Source organism: Cavia porcellus, unplaced genomic scaffold (assembly GCF_034190915.1).
Source record: "Cavia porcellus strain 051 isolate PalLab524CR breed Dunkin Hartley unplaced genomic scaffold, mCavPor4.1 scaffold_10, whole genome shotgun sequence".
In the NCBI taxonomy this organism is placed as follows: Eukaryota; Metazoa; Chordata; class Mammalia; order Rodentia; family Caviidae; genus Cavia; species Cavia porcellus.
Window position 1 is genome coordinate 13,686,638 of NW_026947493.1, and position 23,541 is coordinate 13,710,178.

Sequence of the window (23,541 nt, forward strand, 5' to 3'; positions counted from 1 at the left end):
AATGTCTTTTGTATAAAGAATATACATGAGTCCTGAGGATCAGGGGTGGAATGTCATGGTTTATGTCTGTGTCCCCCGGGCCTCATGAGTTTGCATTGTGTATTTGTGATTTGTTCATTGTCCAGCGCTTAGATTGGTGGTGTCAGTGATCCACCCACATAGGGGTGGAGCCAGGATATAATGTAATGTAATGGCAGGAAGAAGGTGTGTCTGGCTCTTTGCTGGTCCCTGCTTGCTGTTTGCAGCCACCATGAATGGCGGCCCAGCCATGCCCAGCTGCCTGGGAGCCAACTGAGTGTGGACTGAAACCCCCAAAACCTGTAAGAAATAAACCTTTCCTTTCCCAACTTGGGCATTAGGTATTTTGTCTCAGCGACGAGCATAAAGTAACTAAGACACTTGCAAAACTGTCCTTCAAAATTGATGGAGAAATAAGATACTTCCATGACAAAGAACAGCTGAAAAACTACATGATTACCATGCCAACCCTGCAAAGAATACTGAAAGACGGCCTAGATACATTTAGAAAAAAACACTAAACAAAGCAGACAATTAAACAGAACAGAAAGATAAAGATCTAACAGCAGAAAGATGACATGTCAACAATAAACCAATATATAACAGTTATAACCATTAATGCTAATGGTCTTAATGCACCAATTAAAAGAAACGGAATGGCAGAATGGATCAAGAAACAAAATCCAACTATATGTTGTCTACAAGAAACCCACCTAACCCAAAAGGATACTCACAGATTGAAAGTCAAAGGATGGAAAATGATACTTCATGCAACAGGAACCCAAAAAAAGCAAGGGTGGCTATTCTGTCTGGAGACAATGTGAACTTCAAGCCAACAATAATCAGAAGGGATAAAGAAGGTCACTACAAACTGGTTAGGGGAAAACTCCAAGAGGAAGAGGTAACTATCTTAAATATATATGCACCAAATTCCAGAGCACCCAGTTATATAAAACAAGTACTAACAGAAATGAAAAACCAAATTAGCAGTAATACAATTCTAACAGGAGATCATAACACATCATTGACACCAACGGACAGATCAACCAGACAGAAAATCAGCAAAGAAATAAAAGAACTGAATCGCACCTGTGAACAAATGGACTTAATAGACATATACAGAGTGTTCCACCCAACAATAACAGAATGCACATTCTTAGCAGTACATGGGTCATTCTCAAAAATAGACCATATATTAATTCACAGAACATATTTAAATAAATGCAAACGGGTTGAAATTACCACTTGCATGCTATCGGACTATAGCAATATGAAATTAGAAATTAATGATAAAACATACTGCAAAATTCCCACAAATACATGGAAACTGAATAACACGCTCTTGAGTAATCAGTGGGTCACAGAGGAAATTAAAGAAGAAATTAAATAATACCTACAAACAAATGAAAACACAAAGACAACTTACTGGAATCTGTGGGATGCAATGAAAGCTGTCCTCAGAGGAAAATTTATTGCACTGAGTTCCCACATCAGGAAATCAGAACGAATACAAATACATAACCTGATGTTACACCTCAAACATCTAGAAAAAGAAGAGCAAGTCAAACCCAAAGCCAAAAGAAGAGAAGAAATTATCAAAATCAGAGCAGAAATCAATGCAATAGAGACTAAAAAACAATCCAAAAAAAATCAATGAATCAAAGAGTTGGTTCTTGGAAAGAATAAACAAAATCAATAAGCCCCTAGCCAACCTTATTTTTAAAAAGGGAACAAAAAGCTCAAATTCATGCAATAAGAAATGAAAGAGGCAAAATCACTACAGACCCAATAGAAATACAGAAGATGATCAACACCTATTTCAAAAACCTCTACTCTCAAAGGTTTGATAGCACAGAGGAAATAGACAGATTCCTAGAAGCATCCAAAGTGCCAAAGCTAGGTCACGAAGGCGTAAAACTACTGAATAACCCAATTTCTATTAATGAAATTGAAAACGTAATTAAATCTTTACCTACAAAGAAGAGCCCAGGCCCAGACGGATTCACTGCAGAATTCTACAAGAAATACAAAGAGGACCTAATGCCAACATTCCTCAAACTTTTCAATGAAATAGAAAGGGAAGCAGTCCTTCCTAAATTGTTCCTAGAAGCAAGTATTACTCTAGTACCAAAACCAGAGAAGGACCTAACTGAAAAAGAGAACTGAAGACCAATCTCCCTAATGAACACAGATGCAAAAATCCTCAATAAAATATTGGCAAATAGAATGTAGCAAATCATCAAGAAGATCATACACCCTGACCAACTGGGATTCATCCCAGGCATGCAGGGATGGTTCAACATACGTAAATCAATAAATGTAATCCACCATATCAATAAAGCCAAAACTAAGAATCACATGATCATTTCTATAGATGCATAAAAAGCCTTTGATAAGGTCCAACATTCATTCATTATAAGAACCTTGCAAAAAATTGGAATAGATGGCCTTTACCTCAATATAATTAAGGCCACCTATAACAAACCAACAGCCAATATCATACTAAATGGCAAAATTGAAGGCCTTTACTTTAAAATCAGGCACAAGACAAGGATGTCCCTTATCACTGCTCCTATTTAACATAGTACTGGAAGTACTAGCCAGAGAAATTAGACATGAAAGAGAAATAAAAGTCATAAAGATAGGAAAAGAAGAAGTTAAGTTATCATTATTTGCAGATGACATGATACTCTACATAGAAGATCCCTAAAACTCCATTGAAAGACTCCTAGATATAATAAATAATTCAGTAATTTTGCTGGATACAAAATCAATACTCAGAAATCAATAGCATTCCTATACACTAACAACAAAGTCACAGAGAGAGATATAAGAGAAGACACACCATTCATACTAGCAACCAAAAAAATGAAATATTTAGTAATTACTCTCATGAAAGAAGTGAAAGACCTATACAGGGAAAATTACAATGCACTGAAAAATGAAATGAAGATTGTCTCAAAAAAATGAAAGACATTCCTTACTCATGGATAGGAAGAATAAATATTGTGAAAATTGCCATTTTCCCAAAACTTTTATACGGATTCAATGCAATCCTGATAAAAATACCATCAACATACCTCATAGAACTCGAGAAATCACTTCTAAAATTCATCTGGAGCAAGAAGAGACCTAGAATAGCAAGGACAGTTCTAAGCAGCAAAGGCAAGGCAGGAGGCATCACAATCCCTGACTTGAAGTTATGCTACAAAGCAACCTTAGTAAAATCAACATGGTACTGGAACCAAAACAGAGCCGAAGATCAGTGGAATAGATTAGAAGATACAAACACAACTACAAACACACTCAACCACCTTATCTTTGATAAAGGGGCCAAAATGTTCAAAATGGAAGAACGACAGTCTCTTTAATAAATGTTGGAAAAACTGGCTCTCCATATACCAAAAACTAAAACTAGACCCATGCCTATCACCATGTACTAAAATGAAATCTAAATGTATCAAAAGATCTAAATATTAAAACAGAAACACTAAATCAATAGAAGACAAGTTGGGTAAAAACCTTGAAGACATAGGAGTAGGTAGAGAATTCATGAATGGGACTCAAATTGCATGGGAAATATTTCCCAGAGTCAATAATTGGGATCACCTCTTATTAAAAAGTTTCTGCACATCAAAAGAAATCTCTAGCATAGTGGAAAAAAAACCCACAACCTGGGAAAAAAATCTTAGTGAACTGCTCCTCAGACAAAGGACTTCTGTCTAAAATATATAAAGAATTAAAAAGAATCAGACCCCCAAAATTCAAAGACCCAGTCCAAAAATGGACATCTGAGAGGAATAAACAATTTTCAGATGAAGAAATACAAACGACAAATAAATACATGAAAAAAGGTTCATTATCATTAGTCATTAGAGAAATGCAAATTAAAACCACACTGAGATTTCATCTCACTCCTGAAAGAATGGCCAAGATCAAGAAAAGTAACAACAACAAATGGTGGAGAAGCTGTGGGGAAAAAGGAACTCTCCTGCACTGTTGGTGGGAGTGCAGATTAGTACAACCATTATGGAGGTCAGTCTGGAGATTTCTTAGAAAGCTGGGACTGGAGGCCCCATTTGACCCAGCTATTCCACTTCTAGGCATATTCCCAGAACTGAAAGCATCATACCACAGTGATATATGTGCACCCATGTTTATAGCAGCACAAGTTGTAATAGCCAGATCTTGGAAACAACCCAAGTGTCTATCAACTGAGGAATGGATAAAAACGTTATGGTATTTTTATACAATGGAGTACTACTCAGCTATAAAGAATGATCATAGTGAGATATTTATAAATAAATGGATGCAGCTTGAGACCGTACTCATAAGTGAAATAAATCAAACTCACAAGTATAAATGCTGAATAGTTTCCCTAGTGTAAGAAATGATAAGAATACATAAAAGTATGTGGTAATCATGATTCCCAATCATATTGGTTTGAAGCCAAACAATGTTTTCACTCATTAACTGCAATGGTTTTAACCTGGGTTGTTCGATTTTAGTATGTGTGACAGTACGAATAGCTATTTTGAAGAAAACAACACAACATAAAACTAGTGTTGATTTAATATCGTCTTGTTTTGAAGTCCCATCAAGCTGTTGTACATCTGTTTCCACTGGTTTTAACATGTCATATCTTACTAAATTTTACTATATGCGATAGTACAAACAAAATTTTTTATAGGCTAAGAGAAAATACGGAAACTGTTGTTCATTTTCTGTTAGCTGGTTCTAAATATCCTGTAATTCTTTCATTCTCTTGAATGGCTTCACATTGTCTTGATTTGGTTGATGCTACAGCATACGAAGTTATACTCAAATAACTCAAGGAAAGAAGCACTATGGTGACTACTATTATATTAGATTATCTGGTGGGGAAACACAATGATGCTTAAATTTTTCAGTTCTGACCTGTGTTGTAGTGTTACAATGTCGTCTTTTATCTCAGTCTTCCGCCTTTTTTAATTAATCTATTTTTTCTCATTTTTTTTTCAATTAAGGGAAAACTAAATTTAAAAATAGCAGGATATATTATAGTAACTTTTTCTATTAACCTGATTTGTTTTTTCCTTTGTTTTCCTATTAACCTGATTTGAACCCCAGTATTGCTCTCCCCATCTTGTTCTGTCTGATCTTACTATATTCTATTTTGTTTGATAGTATCAAGTTTGAGGGTATAGACAATCACTTTGAAGGCAATAAGATATACTATGATGCCCATTATGGTTTGACTATTATCTTCTTTTGAAGTCCGGTAAGGTCTCCATTGTAGGTTTTATTGGTCTTGTTCTGTACTGTTTTGATCAATTCTATTATACCTGATGATATAGGCAACTCATTTTAAAAATAGCAAGAGGCACAATGGTAAGCACAATGGTTACCATGGTATTCTGGTATTCTATTGTTGCATGATGTACTATGCCCCTCCTTCTGTTCTGACTCTGTTTTGCTTAGTCACGTTTGGTTTTATTCTCTTAAAAAAAAAAAAAAAGTAATAAGAACTGTGGGAGTAATAAAATCCAAAAAGTGTAATTGTTATTGTAAAAAAGAGAGGAAAGGAAGGTGGACTAAAGGATATAACCGCAGGTACATTCGAGTTATGTAGGATGGAAAACCATATTACTGAGCTTTTGTTGGATCACTGAACAGAACTGTCTGCAATCTCACTGTATGAATGCGCACTTTATATGCTTTAATTTTATAATTTGGACAACTGCTTCTAAGAAGACAATATGTAACCTATTAACTAGTGATTTCTTACTGTATGTTTTTTTTTTTTTTTCTTGAAATTCTGTATTACTTTGTACCCTTTTACGGCTTTGTTTTTTTATTTCCTTTCTTTTTTCTCTTTAAATTAAAAAAACAAAAAACAAAAAACAAAAAAACATGTGGGCCTCAAGTGTTGCCTCCTTTCCCCCTTCCTTTCCACCAGGGGATTCATGGTTAACCAAATACACTGCATTCTCCTGAGTACTCTCAGTTCCCCCAGCTCTCTAACTTTTGACCACAACTGTCTTGCAAATGTCATTCCATAAATCAACCCAGCTGCCTCTTTCTCCAGGTTGTTTCTGCGTTGTCAAGGGCTGCTACAGAAAATCACATAGCTTTGCTTACTGGCTCTATGACAAATTTGTTATACCCCACTGCAGCTAACTCCTGTCTGTTGATTTGCAATTCTTTTATTCTTCCCCTGTCTTTTTTTTTTTTTTTTAACCAAAAGCTTTGTTGTACAGCTTTGTAGTTTTTCACTTCGCCCAGTCGCATCTTCAAATGAAATTTTCACTCCTTCAACAAGTGAGAGTCCACTAACCTGGCATGATGGCACCTACTAGCAATCATAGCACCGTGGGAGGCTGAGGCAGGAGAGTCTGAAGCGTAAGACCAGCTTGTGCAATTTAGTGACTCAGAAAGATTCTGTCTCAAAATAAAAACTGGTGAGAAAACTCTAGGTTAAATCCCTAATATGAGAGACGGGGAGAGAGAAAAAGAGACAGTGAGAGACAGAGACAGACCATGAGAGACCCAGGTTCCCATGCTAAAACTCCTTAAGTTCCTTCCCATAAACACCCACGCCTATCTTTTCCTCTTTCTTCTAAGGAGAGGTGTCTTGACCTCCTTTCCTGGAGAACCTCATCCTTTTTCCGTTTTTTCCTAATTCATACACCCATTAAGATCTGGATGCACAGCTTTTGATAATTTTGATGATACTTCTATGAAACTATATTATTTGTATCCACTGCCTACCTTACACTGTATTTTAATGTGGTAAAAAAAATACAAAATGTAAAATTACCATTGTACAGTTTAGTGCATTAAGTGCATTCACATTATCACATAACTATCTCCAGTGTCCGTTTCCAGACTTTTAATCATCTAAAACTGAAATTTCATAACCATTAAATGATTACTCCATATTCTTCCTCCCTAACTTTTGCTAATCTCCATTCTTTATGATTTACTAAGCCTTAAAAATGAATGGAAGTTTGATATGTGCAAGAACAAGGATGGAGCTTAAAAAAATAAGCCAAGTAGAATATACTGGATACAAATACATAATTCCATTTGTATGAGAAGTCAGACATCCAAAAGGACATAACAAAAAGCGCAATGAAATGTAGTTGTATTTCTCTTTTAAAGTATCTTTTGGAAATTACTTTTTATTTTCACTTTAAATACCTCTAGAGGCAGATAATTTTCAAGATCTGAATGAAAGTGAAGCTGATCCACAGTGCATGACAATATCAATACCGAGGACACAGAGCCCAGTTTGCAAAATGTATGTCATCAGCAAGACCCAACCTGTTACAGTGCCTTTCAGTTCAAAGATTGCAGACACATGTAATTTTAAACAACCATCACTACAGGACACAGATGTAGTAGATTCTAAGTAGAGCTGCCCAATTGTCTATCCAGCTAATGCTAAGCTACTTCCCCAAATAATGCCAGATGCTCCAGTGAAAAATCCAAAATGTGTCAAATACACTTCACCCTGCTCTACAACAACATAAAGAGAATTTATTCTTGACCTGGACTCATCAACAAGCTATGCCAGAAGCATGAGATCATAGTCTTCTCAATAATTTTATCTTTGCTTGTCAAACTGTACAAGCTATTAAATATGTATCATACACGTAAAAAGTTTATGGAAATACTTTGTTTGCTTCCTTTAGAATACCCTCCCTTCCAATTCTAATTGTTGCTACTTTTTGCTTGAAGTAAAAGTATAGTATAAATAACAGGAACATTTTATTCTGCTAAAGTATTTTGTAATTTTATAAACAACTGACAATATCATATCTTCTCAATGCTGTTCATAACAGTGGTAGTGGTATTGTTGTCCCTTTTTACAAAGAAGAAAGGGAGGCACAAGTGGGTAAATAATTTTGTCTAATTTCTTACAGTTAAAAATGTCAGAATTGGAGAGAGAATCAGTCCTGTTTGGCTCCAAGGTTATTATTGGAGATCAGTTCCTCCAAAGTGCCCTTTCAGTGCAGACAGAGAACCAAACTGCTAACTCAGGATGTTCAGAATGTAAACAGGACAACAAAGAAGCAGCATGTGGATTGTGGAGTCAGATCATCCAGTTCAGAGCTGTAGTACTTTAAGTGAGAAACTTCGAGGACTTTACATAATTTATTTATTCCTCAGTTTGTAATTCTGTGAAATGGAAAGAGAAAATTCTTCTGCTCAAGTATTTTGGAAATACCTGGCCTTTGATGTACCTGGTACAAAGAAAACACAATTACTGATTGTTAAAATGATACTCAATTATGTTGTGACGTAATTGAGTCACTGTATACAGTACTGTAGAACCTGGCATATAGGAGTGAAACAAACAGAGTGAATTCAGCTATCATCCAGAGCATCTACACATTTCTGTTTTATATCACTCAATCAATGATGAATAGCCTTTTTGATCTTGTCAGTATAACTGTGTCCACGTAACATGCATCAGTCTACAGGTGTTTAAAAAATTCATCACTGTCCATCAAACCTGCACAATGCATTTAGACTGAACCATTCAACAAAATAATAAAAACGTAGCTACTATAAGACAATGCTTTACTGCGGGAAAGATTTACTGCAAAGGCAAGCTCTCTATAAATCAGCAGAGCATGGAATTACCAGGACCTGAAGGGAACAAAATTATTACATTCAGTGAGTCTCTCTCTGGCTTATAAGGGACCTAAAGTTACTTTATCTTGGTCTTGCTGATATTTCTTGATTTATTTTAATATAATTTAAAAGGAAACTTTGAAGAAAGTCATTAAGGCATTGTTTATCACTTTCATGCGTTTGTGTATATTTTAGTTCAGCAGAGGGTGTGCTTTCTGAGGGTAACCCCCATAGGTGACACCCACGGGCTGGCCTGTGGTCTGGAGAGAGTACTTGTTCTGATGTGCTTTCTCTTCTTATCTTTAAACCAGCTGAACTTGCTTCAAGAGATGGATCTTCCACATGCAGAGGTTGCAATGCTGACTTTGGGTGAGATATTATTCCACATATTCCAAATATAACAGTGAGTAACAATAACTTTCCTGCTTTAAAGAAGTTAATCTCTAGGGTGAGGATGTGGTTCAATCATAGAGCACTTGCCTACCATGCTGGAGACTCTGTGTTGAGTCCCCAGCACCATAGAGAAATAATTACTTTTTTCAAAAATTAAGGTTTATAATCACATGAAGAGAGACAATAAATCAATATATCAATAAGAATAAACTGAATTGCATCTTCCACTCTGTCAGCAGTAAGTTTTGTGATTTGTTTTGAGCAATTTATTTAACCTTGCCAAGCGTCTCATTGAAAAAAAGAAAAAAAAGTGAAATATGGAAAAGACATAGGACAATCTCTTATGGTAGCTCTTAGTCCCATTTACCTATTATGCACTTAAAAAGTAGCTGATTCAACCTGAGATATACATTAAGAGAAAATGCTTTTAAATGCTTTTAGTGTATTTACTACATGTGCTATAAGTATAAATCCTAGATTTTAAAGACTTAAGGAAACAGAGAATATAAAATTCCAATACTTTTAGAGACAAATGTTTCAGAGACAAAGTATTTTAGGTGTGTTGATAAAATATACATTATTTAATTATTTTTGCTTGTATATTTTTGCTTTTTTTCAAAATATAACTGCAAGAAAAATTTAAATTGCATATATGACTTGCATTTGTGGCTCACATTAAGTTTCCATTGGAAAATGCTGTACTAGAATGAAGAGGACCAGGATGGAGGGTTACAAAGAAGGGTCAGGGAAGGCCTCTCTGTTAAGGTGACATTCTGAAGGCCAGGAAGGAGCGAGGGAAAAAGCCGTGTAAGTTTCTGCAGAAACCACCTTTCTAGACTGAAGGACCATTAGGAATAAATGAAACAATGCATGCAACTCAACTAAAAAGGGACCTGATTCATAGTATGTAGGAGCAGACTTATCTGTGATGACTATTCCATTCTGAAAGTCTTGACTGATAATTACCAATAAACATTTACTGATAATTACCAATAAACCATATGATTTAGTTTATTTTTTTCCTTTTTTTCTGAGACAAAATAGGATTAAGGCATCATTAGGGTTTACAGAAAAGCACCTAGAGAGAAAAAAGAGCTAAGATCTGTCCTACAGCTGGGAAGAACAAAAGATCTCTTTGGTTCTGACAAATTTTGTGACCTTATGATAATAAGTAACTTATTTCATCTTTTTCGTCTTTATTTATCAGTGTGCAAAATAGATCCTTGATCAAGCCAGACTCCCCAAATATTCTGTGTCTTGCATACTGTGGGATCCCACTTACATTTATCAGTGTGCAAGATAAATAAGGACATAAGCTCTGTGTTCTGTAAAGAGTGGATAGAAGAATCTGGGAATCTATTTAAATTACATAATGCAAGAAAAATAACAATAGAATACTCAAGTGATGTGTGTATGCTAATGTCAACAAGGAAAGGTACAAGTGAGATGTCTAAAATGATAGTTTTTATCTCTATTGTGATAATATACAATGTTTTATGTTGGAAGGGGTGATTTCAAATTAAAGGCAAAAATGTCCAAAATAAACACCATAATATTTTCTTTGTGCTCACCTACATGTATCCTTGGTGTTATCCATCCTCTCCTTTCCCTGGGAGGTTGATCCATGTGGACTCCATCAGTGAACTCCTCTGCCCTCTGGCTTCTATAGCTCTGGTCAAAGGGAGACAGAAAATGTCCTAAAAGTCTCCTAAGGAATTGCACTGTCTGAATAGTCCAAAGATGACTCTTCTCCTGGACAAGGGTTTTATACGATCTTTATTTTTCTTAAACCCTATCCAGCATTTGAAAGTAACTTCTTCTTCAAATTTTTCATAATTATACAGTATTGGTATGCCATTTGCTCCTTGCTGTGCCCTTGTCAATGGTAAGTTTGTATATACTGAGTTATTTAAATGAGAAAATCTTATAAAAGTATCTTATGATTTGCACATATCCTCTTACCAAAACAAACAAAAACCTACACATGCCTCTGCAAACATGTCATTTTTAGGCAGTTATTCTGAATTTTGGTTCACAAGGCTGATTACTAAGTTGAAAAGTTGGCAGATGGCAGATTTGTTATTTGTGATTCTTCCTCTACCTTATTTTTGAAACTTCCAGCTACAGTCAATATGCAGCAACAGTCAACTGGTTTCTGCCTGATCAACTTTTCCTTCTCCATTTCATGACTCTAGTGTTATGTATAAAGGCACTCCTTTCAGATCCTCGATCAAGCCAGACTCCCCACATATTCTGTGTCTTGCATACTGTGGGATCCCACTCACTTGGGTCCTTTAACAAGCACAAACATTGAAGGAAGACTGTTACACTCCTCAATATGAAGATAAAAGCAAAGACAACACAAAACCAATGAAAATGAAATTTAGCTGGGCACGATGGTACACTTCTGTACTACCAGGACTCAGGAAACTGAAGCAAGAAGATCTCAAATTAGAGGCCAGTCAGAGTTACACGAATTCAAGGTCAGTCTGCACTAAAAAGTGAGACTGTCTCAAAAACACTACCACCAAAAAAGTGAAATATATATATATATACACACACACATTTAACAATTAGAAATCATTTTTCTGATTGCTGTTACCATATAATTTCCCTCTAGCCTGACCTTTTCTAATTTTCTAGGTGATATCACTTTGATGTTTTAACATAGCTTGTAATTGGTTTGCCTGCTTAGTTAACCACCAAAATTGCTCTCCATTCCTCACAAGGTTCTACGCAGACGTACTGCCCTGTGAGCAGCCACCACAAAGGCCCAATCCATGGATTAAAGCCCTAACTGGTGGGTCCCAGGAGAATCCACCATAGTCCTGAGCACACTTTATTGTCATCACTAGCTTACTTGTCTTCCTCTTACATACCTTTTTAACTTGTTATCTTTTTGTCCTATCATACCTTTTTATCCCAATGTGTGGTTTTTGTCATTATGTCTTTCTTCTAGTAAAGTAAAAATTCTATTAAACCTGTTGCATTTCTTATTATATTGCAGGTACACAGGTATTTCACACACAGTAGGGTCTTTATAAAAGTATGTTACATGAAAGAATGAGTTTTATTAACCTTGCATCCCTACCCCAGCAGTAAAAAGAGTTGGTGCTTAATAAATGCTCATGTTAATGTTTAATAGCTCCAAAGTAATACCCCACTACTGAACAAAACCCACAATATCTAGGAGAGGCAGCTGGGACTTAATTCCAGAAACATTAAAAAATTTAGTCTTGGTGCTACTAGAACCTCCAAGAAAAAAATGTGTTTTTTCTGCATTAACATTTTCCATTTTAAAAACTGCTGAGAAATAAAACAATTATTATGAGACATTCTGTGTCACCCAGATGCAATTTCTGTAAGTACAAAATAGTCAGGAGGTGATCAGTTCACGAACATTGCCCCACATGCTTATCCTAGATAATACACCAAACAATAAATAACAACAACCTAATAATGAGGTTCTTTTTATAACATTAAAAATAATTTCGTGGTATAGATTTTGAAAAGAGTGGCAAATTTTCCTATGTTTTTATTTTTAAAAGCTTTTATTATAATGTTCTAAAGAATATGAAAGAAAATCACTAAGAAACTACTAAAAAGTTTGAAACTTGATTATAGGTGAATTCTACTTTACTGCAAATATAATGATAAGAGTTACCTCCTTTGTAACATCTTTCTTCTTCCTAAGTGGACGAGAGAGTACATTACTGAGTTCAAGGTAAGAAGACTTCCTCAGAAGTCATTTTGTCAGTCTTCATTTCATAGCTAAGAGAAAAGACTTGCTGGAGGTCTTGTGATGATAGAACCAGAAACAGAGATTTTTGGGCTCCTCTGCCTCTTCCGACCACCCTAAAATCTACTTGCTGCAGTGCACCTCTCCTTTGGTCCAGGTCCTGTGTGTTGGACATAGATAACGCTATTCCACTCACATGTCTGAGTTTGACTTCTATGGACACTGCTTTGTGACCCTGCAGTACCCAATGGCTCAATTCCTGCCACTCCCAACCAAACTCCAGCTGCCAAAACCTCAGCCTTGGAGATGTGCCCAGGTGAGCTCAGTCACCAGGGAGAAAGCAGGACTGGATCAATGGTGGTGCAGGTGCGGGAACGAAATGGAAATTTACTGTCCCTGTGTACCACGGAATATGTGACCCATTGCTTCATCTTCCCTCAGGATCTAATTTACTCCCACATGATGACTTGACCTCAGACAATTACTCACTTTTATGGATTAATAATGACTGAAAACCACCTCACTAGTCCCCAAAGAACAAAACCAGAGCAGACTTCAACAAGGCCATACAAGGTCACATGATTAAACAGTGACTTATAAAACTCCTAATTTTCACTTGGCATACATTTTGACTTCTATCATTAACGGTCTGATTTTGGTATATTTACTCCTCACACCATATAGTTTATCATTTTAAAACAAATAACTTTAAAGACAAATCATTTTTTACTTCTTATATGTGAGTCAATGAAAACACCACGTATTTCTAAAGAAAGTATATCTTTTGGTCAAAAATAGACCACAAGAATTAATTTTTCATGAGTCACAATGTGCTCATAACTTGAAGGAACAAAACAGAAAGTTTTTGGACTTCCTTTCCCAAGCTACAGCTGGCCCCTTGTCTAGAGGTACAAACTGTGGCTTCAGGAATATATATCCAAACTTATATCTATATTATCATCCTATCATTAGAAATAATCCTGAATCTCAGGACTTATTATAGTTTTTAATATTTTTAGGTCCCATAGTCAATTGTAATTGGGACCAACATCAGAAATCTATTGTTGTGCATGTACCAAGCACAATGAAAGCCACTGTCAAAGTAGCAGAAAACCAAACCATCCTTCTGAAGAAGGGATATTTAGATGGGTAGAAACATAAAAGGAAATGCAAACTGTAATCCAATGCTGACAGCCTGGCAGGTCACTTTTTTCTTTCTTCAAGTGCCTGGTCACCCTGCATCCTTCTATATGTGTAAATAAATCCATAGAGACAATTTGAAAAGCTTGATGAAGTTTCAGTTCAAAGGCTCTCAGTAGCTCACCTTTAATGAAACCCAGATGTGCTTCAAACTTGAGTCTTATTTGCTGAGAGTACTTATTGTTATTTAAATAAAAGTTGAGCAAACTGATAATCTGACTCATACTGCCAGGAAAGAGAGATGCTTATTTAAATTTCCATTATTCTTTTTTTAATAACTCCTATTTAAACTGGCTTCATTATGTGACTTACAAATCACATCATGCTTATTAAAGGCACTTAAATATGCAACATGAAATAAAATTACAAATGCTTGATTTACTATAAATTGAGCACAGGTGTGGGACTGTTTACAATCCTTTGGTACAGTAGGAAGTCAAGTTTTCATTTATATTTCATGGAGCAATAAATACCATTTACCTCTGAAATGTTTAAATCTTTACAAGGAAACTAAATATATGATGCAAGTGTCAATGCAGAGCAAATTTTATACTCAGCCACCATCATGGTATATCCTTAAGCAACATTCCAAGTGCTTCTTTATTAACAGCTTAAAGGAGGAAAAACAGTTATCCATAATTAGAAGGCATTAACCCTTAAATGCTTTAGGGAGAAAAATGACTGCAGATTGCAGAAACGTGTGCAAACCTGGGGAAAACTGACAGTGGGCTCCCCTGAGATGGCAGCATGTGGCAAAGGCAGTCAGTTTGAATACAGCTATAAATTTCTTCCAGGGAGAGATCACCTGAGAATGTACTGGTCTCTTGAACTGTGTCTTGCTTCCACTAAGTAAAATCCAGTTCCTTAATCAGCTTTCAGAAACTAGGTAAAAAATATAATCTGTAGACTATTGGCAGATCTGCTTTTTTAAAATGTCAAAAATATAAAGTCAGTGGACAGGATTATACTTGGTGACCTGAAGTCATTTAGTGGCGATGTGGAAAGGAAAAGAGATGAGAAGAGACAGATGGATTTTAGTACTGTGTCTGGCACTATAGGCATGTAGAATCTTGGAAAGTAAGTCCGTCTCTAAATGACTCAGTTTCCCCATCCGTCCAAGGGACAGCTAGACATTATGTCTGGACTTGCGCTACAAAACTCCATGACAAGGTCCATTCAAATATCAGGCCACAGATATTAAGCATCAATTTAAATTTGCAGGTAATTAAAAATAAAAAGATTTATAAAGAAAATCAAAGTTCCATTGGTTTAATCTGGTCTCCTACTGTACTGAGCTTCAACTTTATTATAAGTGCTGAGCTAAGAAGTTGGCAAGCACCATCTCACGCAATGCTTACAACCCAGTAAGGGAGGTTTCATCTCCATAAGGAAGGGAACAAAGGAACTTGTCCAAATGGCGTAACTAGGATTTATATTCAGGTTACTCTTTCTGAATGCCACTGCTATGAACTTCTATCACCTTCTTGTGTAATTTTTGATTCCTAAGTGTTCTGGCTAATTTAATAGCTCACCCTACCCATGGACATTTAAGTTACATTCATATTTTATCTGTTGTCTCTAAGAAATAATTTATTCCAAGTTCTATAATATAGAAATAAATTTGGTATTATTCATCTAATTATTTTAGAATTTCATAGGGTATTTTTACTCTTTCCTTATCATTTCATTTTTATATATTTTCATTGATTTTTATTAAATGTTAATAAACATTATTTTATTAGAGTATTATGAGTCCTCCTAATTATAATATTTTTATGACAAACTTTCAAAAAGCAGTACATTTAGTTATGCAAAATTTTCAATTTATTTGTGTTAGTTGCCTTTGTTGGCTCTTTCATCTTTCCATAATTAACATGTTTGTCTTTGTTACATTCCTCATGTCTCAGAATCAATACTCAATCCTCACAATTTAAAGGAAAAGAGGCATAGTTTGGCCCACAGTTTGGAGGAGTTTCAGTCTGTAGTTGGCTGGTCCACTATAGGACAACATGGTAGAAGGGCAGGAAGAGCACAGCTGCTCATGATGTCACATCCAGAAAGCAGTGAAAGTCAAAGAAAGAGCTGGAGAGGGAGATAAACCTCTCCAGGCCACATCCTTAGTGACCTGCCCTTTTGATCAGAATCATTTATTTAACAGCAAGTCAGCTATAAGCCCCCTAATCCATTCACCTTCCAAAAGCCCTATTTGTGAGTGCATAGGACTCTTGGAGGACAACATTCTGCCCCCTGACTCCCAAAAGATTCATGCGCCTGCCTTCATGCAAAATCCGTTACCAAATCCTACAAGTTCTAACACTGCTGAAAAGTCAAAGTCCTCTGAAACTTAAGACAAACTTAGCTATTAACACTATAATACTCAAAAATAAAGCTAAACACTACCCACATACAATAAATATTCCCTCGAAAAAGGGAAGAACTGGAGGATAGAAACTAATGGGACCAAAGAAAGACCAAAGCTTAGCAAGAAAAACACTAAATCTTGCTGCTTCATGTTCAGCACTCAGAGCAGGTGTGGCCAGATGTGAATTCCAAACAGTTTCAGCAACCCATCCCTACAGTGTGGCCTATGGTTGTAGCTCTCATAACTTCTCTGTGGGATTGGCTTTGCTCACTGCTTGCAACTTTCCTCAGAAATTCCACATATCTGGCTTCTCAAACTTCTTTGTGTCTCCCCTGTATTTCTGGCTTCACTTTCACAGATTAACATCCAGCCTTCTCAAATGCAGAGGCTTTCTTCTAAAATTCGGATATAAACCTCCCTGATCCCATAACTACTGCATTCAGTATGCTTATAAATCAGAAACATGTAGATGATGCCACCAGCTTGAGCAGTAGCATACTCCCTGGCATGGTGGTGGCATCATTCTCTGAATGTCTGAGCACAGTGAACTGAATCTCCCACATAAATACCCTATGGACCAATCTCCTTCTGGAGTATAGTGCCCCAGGACTCTCTTCTCAAAGCAGTCTTTCAATTTTCAAAATTTAAATCTATGAAGGGTAGGATCTTACTTATTCTTGTGATGGCCTCAAGCCATCTTTTCAGTTGCTCAGTTAACTTGTTTTTGTTTTTTTGTGAACACTAACTATGAGCCTTCCTTCACTTCACTGTTACAGGCTCCAGCTTTACTGAAGCTTTCTTTTTGGCCAAATTCTAAACTTTTTTTTTTTTTTTTTTGTCTTTTTCGTTTTTATCAGTACCAGGGATCGAACTCACGACTGCCTGCTTTCAAGGCAGGTGTTTATGCCACTGAGCTAAATCCCCAGCCCCAAAACTTTTTACATTATTAAGCCATGCTCACAGAGCCGGCTAAAAGCCCCCCAACATTACCCAGGCCACAGTATCAACATTAGGCTGCCTCAAAATTTCCTCTGCCATGTTAATTAGTCAAACACCTTAATTTCAGTATCGTGAAAAGTCTGAGGACATAAGCAAACTATGCACAAATTTTCTTCCAGAGCATAGGATGTATTGTCTGTAGTCCATTTATTACAGGAGTCTTTGTTACTAAATGAAACCTGAGGCTGGTCTTTACTAGCTTCCTTTTTAATCAGCATTCTGGTCTTCTAAATTCTGATCAAAATCTTCCATTAAGTTTAATTTAGAGCATTCTAGGGCTGCTTCTCTATCCAGCATCCCCAAACCATTCCAAACTTTTCCCTCAAACAAGTTCCAACAGCATGTAAACTATATGATCAAGAAATATTACAGGAATGACTCCACTTCTCCGATAAAAAAACAAATCTCTTAGTCACTTTCCTATCACTGAACATACAACATCCACAATTTAAAGGGATAATTTGTTTTAGCTCACAGTTTGAAGACATTTAAGTAGTTCAGTTCATAGGCATCTTGCAAGGCAGAAGGGCATGCAGTGGCAAGCAGCACATGGTATGACATGCAGGAAGTAGAGAGAGTCAAGACGGGAGCTGAAGAAGAATATAAACCCTTCCACGCAACACTCTGAGTGGCTTCTCCCTTCAGACCAAACTTCAACTCCAATCAGCTCTAAGCCTCCATAAACCAATCAGCGCATTAAGCTGGTGGTGGACCTAACGATATAAATAATAATACTGTTCCATTCAGCCAATGATTAAATTGTTCAGAATTCACACACACACGCGCACACACACACACACACACACACACACACACACACACATGCATACACTCACCACCCACACTTAATGCTTATACAAGAATATTCAAAATTATTTTCTCATACTAGATGTATCCAAAGAAAATGCATAGATGTAGGGACTTTTATAGATGGCTTCTCAAAATTTTAACATATAACCCAGCTCTCTCATTCCTATGTATTTTCAAAAGGAAAGTAAAATGTCATAAATAAAACTATTTGTGAATTTTATTTACCATTCTATTGTTTTGTTTCATTTTTCTTTTTCTTTTTTTGTAGCAGCCCTAGAGATTGATTCCAGGACTGCTCTACTACTGACCTACATCCTCAGTCCTTTTTACTTTTAACTTTGAGGAAGGGTCTTGCTAAATTTCTCAGGCTGGATTTGAACTCGCAGTTCTCTTGCCTCAGCCTCCCTCAGTGCTGGGGTACAGCATATCCTACCAGTTCAGTTTATTTTGTTGTAATTTACTAAAACTGGAAACAATGGGAAATGTCCTCCAATAAGTCAAAGAACTGACAACTGAGGCACAGTCATACATGGAATACAATTCATCAAGAAGAAGAGATAAATTTTTGGTACACAAAACATGGATAAATATCATAGACTTAATGATGAGTGAAGTTAGCCACTCAAAAGACTATATATTATCTGTTTCACTTATAACATTGCAGAGAAAGAAGACAGAGACAGAAATCAGGTGAGTGCTTTCAGGGAATCAGGTTGATTTCCTCACTTTCCTCAATGCTGAGTCACAAAACCTGACGTGCACAAGTTAAAAGATGAAAGGTTGATTTTGGTTCACGTTTCGCTCATGGTCATCCTTCCCAAAAGAACAAAGGGCATAACAGAGGGACCAGAGAAGAAAATCCGCTCACCTCATGGCAGCCAGGAAGCAGAGAGAAGAGAAAAGCCAGGAAAGGATAAACTATTCTGGAACACACCAGTGATTTCCTCTTCTGGACGACTCTCATTTCCTCAATAGCAAGCCAGCCTCTAGTGTCCCATAATACAGTCCCCATAATACAGATGAGGCTGTAGGGACCATTTCAGATCTAAGTCACATCAACAGTACAGAAAAAGTACAGTAGCTTGACACTGAATGGCCAGGTGATTCAGGGAAATATATCAGAGAAACTATATTTTGAGAGTAGCAATTCAAAATTTGTTGAACTAAAAACTGAAAAGGATAAATTATATCTTTATAAAAATGGATAAATAGAGTAACTTGGGTGTGTAAGATGCAATAATCTGGTGAGGCAGGGTAGAATGGTATGGTTAAGATTATCTGTCTAACTCTAGTGACTTATTTTATTGTTCATAAAGACCAACCATATGCTTTCTTTCTAAGTTACTCTGATACCTTTATATCTATATTTATCACAAGCCTCCATTAATATGAGACTCTTTCAACTCCACAATATACCTGAAAAGGCAGAGCCCAATCCAAATTTGATCCTAAGTGTTTTACAATCTCCACAAGCTCTGTGCTTTGATCCTCAGTCATTTTTATCTACACTTAGGCATGCCTGGGCCAGGATCCATAAAATTATAAATAAAGAAAGGATCTATGCTCATTTTGCAGACTCTCAGGATTACAAGCAACATTTAAGGTCTTTGAACCATAAATACTTGAATATCTCCAGTACAGTATTTCCTCCAAGATATTACTTAGTCTCTCATTGAATATTTCTTGGGAGGGAAACTCATTCCTACATAAATTCATTTGATTAACTCTTCCATGACTGATGTTAAGAAATTCTATTTAAATTTCAGTCATTCCTCATAAGTCAAAGTAATCAAAGAATTATGTCAACCAAAATTTTTTTAATTTTCCAATTCCCTTCTCTACCACTGCCATGTAATCTTGGTCTTTAAGCAACCTGAAACACTTTGGATGGTGGTTTCACCATCTCTTTAAAGATTTTCCATAAATGCAATATTTTTACTCTCTGCCTAAAATCATTTCAGAAGTTTTTATATTCTATAAATATTTGTCATGATTGGAAAAATTATCAGGATATATGGACAGGAGTCACCTGTTAATGATTTCAAGGTTGTTTTTTTTAAAAAAAAACAGTACGAGATGGCGATGTGGACAGCCCTGAAGCCCATATATCACTGACATGCAGTTTGTTGCTATCATCTAGAAAAACTGGGCAGAGATTTTTTCTTAAAAAATACCTATTCTGCTTTTTAAAATTTTTAAGGAGATCAACAGGTGGAACGAGGGAGAGGGACTTGTTATGTTCATATGCTAACCCCCACTATAAATGTAATAATTCTGTACTACAAACGTACTAAAAATGGGGGCATGAATTTTAAACCCAATTTTTAAATTTGGGTTACTGGCTTAAGCCTCTCCAAGGATAATAAAAGGAAATAATAGCAGGCACGTGTAAGGCAAAAACCTTATACAGTGATATTAATGCTCTTTTGCTAATTAAAATCTTTGATAATTTTTATGTGTTTATAACAACATTTATAATTTTTTTTACTTGACAAAAGTTTTGTAAATGCTGCACTCCACTCTGGCTTCATCTGCTACCACCCACCACCACGGGCCTTTCCTTCCATAGGAATTGACAAATAATCACTCCCCAAATTTGCTGGGCATGAACAAGTAATGACTCTTTCACACTGTTGTACCTCTGGGCACCATGACTTCTCTACCCTAAAATATTCCTCCCTCTTAAAAATCACTATGGGGCATCACAATCTTCCTCTTTCTCTCTACAACATATCTGCTTCCAAGACACACAGCAGACATGTGACATCCACGTTATTGAGATAGATCCCTGCCACCAATGCCAGGCGCCCTTCATTCCTAGTTCTCCAGTGGGTCTCCAAATGACTCCTTAGCAGGGCCATTGGTATCTTCTTTTTTTATTTCATTGTATGCCATGATCTTGTTCGCTCATATTTCAATAAGCAATGTTTCTACATTTGTAATAATTGCATATCTTCTAGTATAAACCATCATATAATAATGTGATTTTATTTTTTTTTTTGTATGAGGAATTGAAATCAGGATCTTATGATTGCTAGGCAGTATTTCAAATTTTAAAAATAATGTCTTTAACAAATCTGACCATTAATATACCCTTACAAAATTCTACTAAATATAACTTTCAACTTGAGAAATTTTACTAGCTGTATACATAGTGTATTGAAAACTTGATGCTAAACAGAAATAAGAACACTACACATGAAGATTTTCTAGATTGCAAGTATACATCTACTTCAGAACATGAATTTTAGTGTTATCTGAATTTACAAAAGTTATTACCTGTCTTTACTGTGAACAAACACATATAGATGGTTAATAAAATGTAATATAAAACAATTTAAAATATGAGATCCTGAGAGATTTCCAGGAGATTAGTAATTCATGTGTGTTGGTGTGTTTGGAGGAACATGGAGCAGTGACCTTGGTGACTATGTCTGGTCTCTCACGCTGCCTCTGGGCTTGCTGCTCCTGTTCAGCATAAGAGAGAATCCTGTTCCTTCAAACCTTTCCACCATGATGTTCAGCCTCATTTCAGATCCACAGTAATGTAAACAACTGACCACGGATCAGAATCTCTGAACTATGGAATAAATGAACCCTTCCTCCTTTAAATTGTAGAGGTTCGGATTTTTGTCCCAAGAATGGAAGGCTGACCAAGGCAGACTAAAATGTTAGAATTCTTGACTTCCTGGCAAGTACTCCAATAAACTCTGAGGGTTGTTTATTCTCCTTTGTAGTTCTAGTTTTTCAAGGGAGTTGCTGGTTTTCAAATGGGTGCCACTGTTAATTTGAACATAATAGAAGGGAACAAAATCTCAGAAGATTGTGATTTTGTTTTATTACTTAGTTCATTTGTTCGTTAATTTTTCCTTTCATCCATTCATTCCCAAAACAGACCTATAACATAATATATAGGTACCAAGAAGCCCCTGAAACAAAGAATTTTGTTCGAAACAAAGAAAACCAATAGATTTTGTATATTCCAATCTGTACCTTTATTGATTTATTTGAAAGAGCTATCTACTTTGCAACCTAAATCCAATATCTCCCCATGATCCCATGCTCCAAAGCCTGTGTGTGGACCTGAGTTTTTCACTGTCCCCTCTTTCTTCTGCATCTAATTTCTCTCGCTACTATATCAGTTTTAATAAATCGCAAGAATGCTATTATTTCTCTTGTCTTCAAAAACAAAAACAGGCCAAATGAATTTCCCAGCCACAATTTTTCTCCAGCTGCTACTTACATTATTTCCTTTTCTTCACAAGAAAGCAAAAAGGTTATCTGCAATTATCAGCACAAAAATCCATTCCTTTTCTCTCTGAATCCTACTTGAACCAAACTTTCCATTACAATGCTCGTCTGAAACTTTCCTTCCTAGGAAAATAAATGGCCAGTCCTCAATATTCAAATTACTTGACCTATTCATTTCTTCCTCCTTGGATTTCAGGATATTGGTTTCTCTCTGACTGTACTCTGCCTGGAACCTCTCACTCTCCCTTGTTAATTATTCCTCATGCTCACGTCCATTAAAAACCAAAAAATGTCAGAGTTGGGCTCAGTAACTTAGCACATTTTCATCTATGCATTATCTACACAAATTTCTTTGGTATTTTTATTTTCTTCAGTATTTTCCATCTTTTATTTTAATTATCATTCATCTGCTGAGAGCACCTTCAGTCTACCTTTGTAAACCAGACTTTTACTTGAGACTTCAACTCAGCACATCTATTTAATATATTATCTAACAGGCATTGCAGATCTTACATGGCCAAATCCAGATGCTTTTCCCTTCAAATATGTTTCTCTAAAATCGCTTTCATCTCAAGAAATGTCAGCTGTGTCATTTGTATTACTGAATTCCTGAAGTTTCATCATCCTCTACACACCATAGCAAACCACTCAGCAAGTTCTATCAATTCCACCTGCAAAGAACACACTTACTACCACCTCAGCCAGTGACTTTCCTTCCTGTGCACCTTCAGGCATGCCTCACCTGAATTGTTGCCCAATTGTCACAAGTTTTCTTGCTTCTACCCTTGCCCATATTCAAGCTTGTCCCAACAGATCAGACAGTGATATTACTAAAAAATAAAAACTGGAAAAATTAAAAATTACTGTAAATCCAGAAAGCAAACTGTGCTTACATTATCTGATTGAAATACATGTTGCGTAACATATATAGATTAGAACCTGACACAGTGATGCATGCCTATAATTCCAACAAAAAAGCAGGTTTAGAGGCTTACAAATTCAAGGTCAGCTGAGCAACCTAGGGAGAGGTTGTCTCAAAATAAAAATAAAAAAAGGACCAGGCATGTAATTTAATGACATCATACTTGCCTACCCCTGTGTTGGATCATCAGCATCTCCACTTGCCAGATTAAAACCAGGCATGGTA

General features: G+C 36.1%; 1 protein-coding gene across 7 annotated transcripts in view; it reads right to left on the minus strand.

Moving 5' to 3' along the window:
- Znf385d (zinc finger protein 385D) overlaps positions 1-23,541 on the minus strand; it is a 980,325-nt gene that overhangs the window by 266,579 nt on the left and 690,205 nt on the right. For 2 of the 7 annotated variants that reach the window (XM_063257004.1, XM_063257005.1), the window contains exon 2: positions 10,609-10,704. The exons of 3 other annotated variants lie outside the window; for them this stretch is intronic. In XM_063257004.1, the coding sequence (XP_063113074.1) occupies positions 10,609-10,630 (22 nt within the window). In that variant the 5' untranslated portion in view covers positions 10,631-10,704. Of the gene's footprint in view, positions 1-10,604; positions 10,705-23,541 lie in introns of all 7 variants that reach the window. 2 more of the 7 variants (XM_013144077.3, XM_063257003.1) reach the window with 1 other exon arrangement.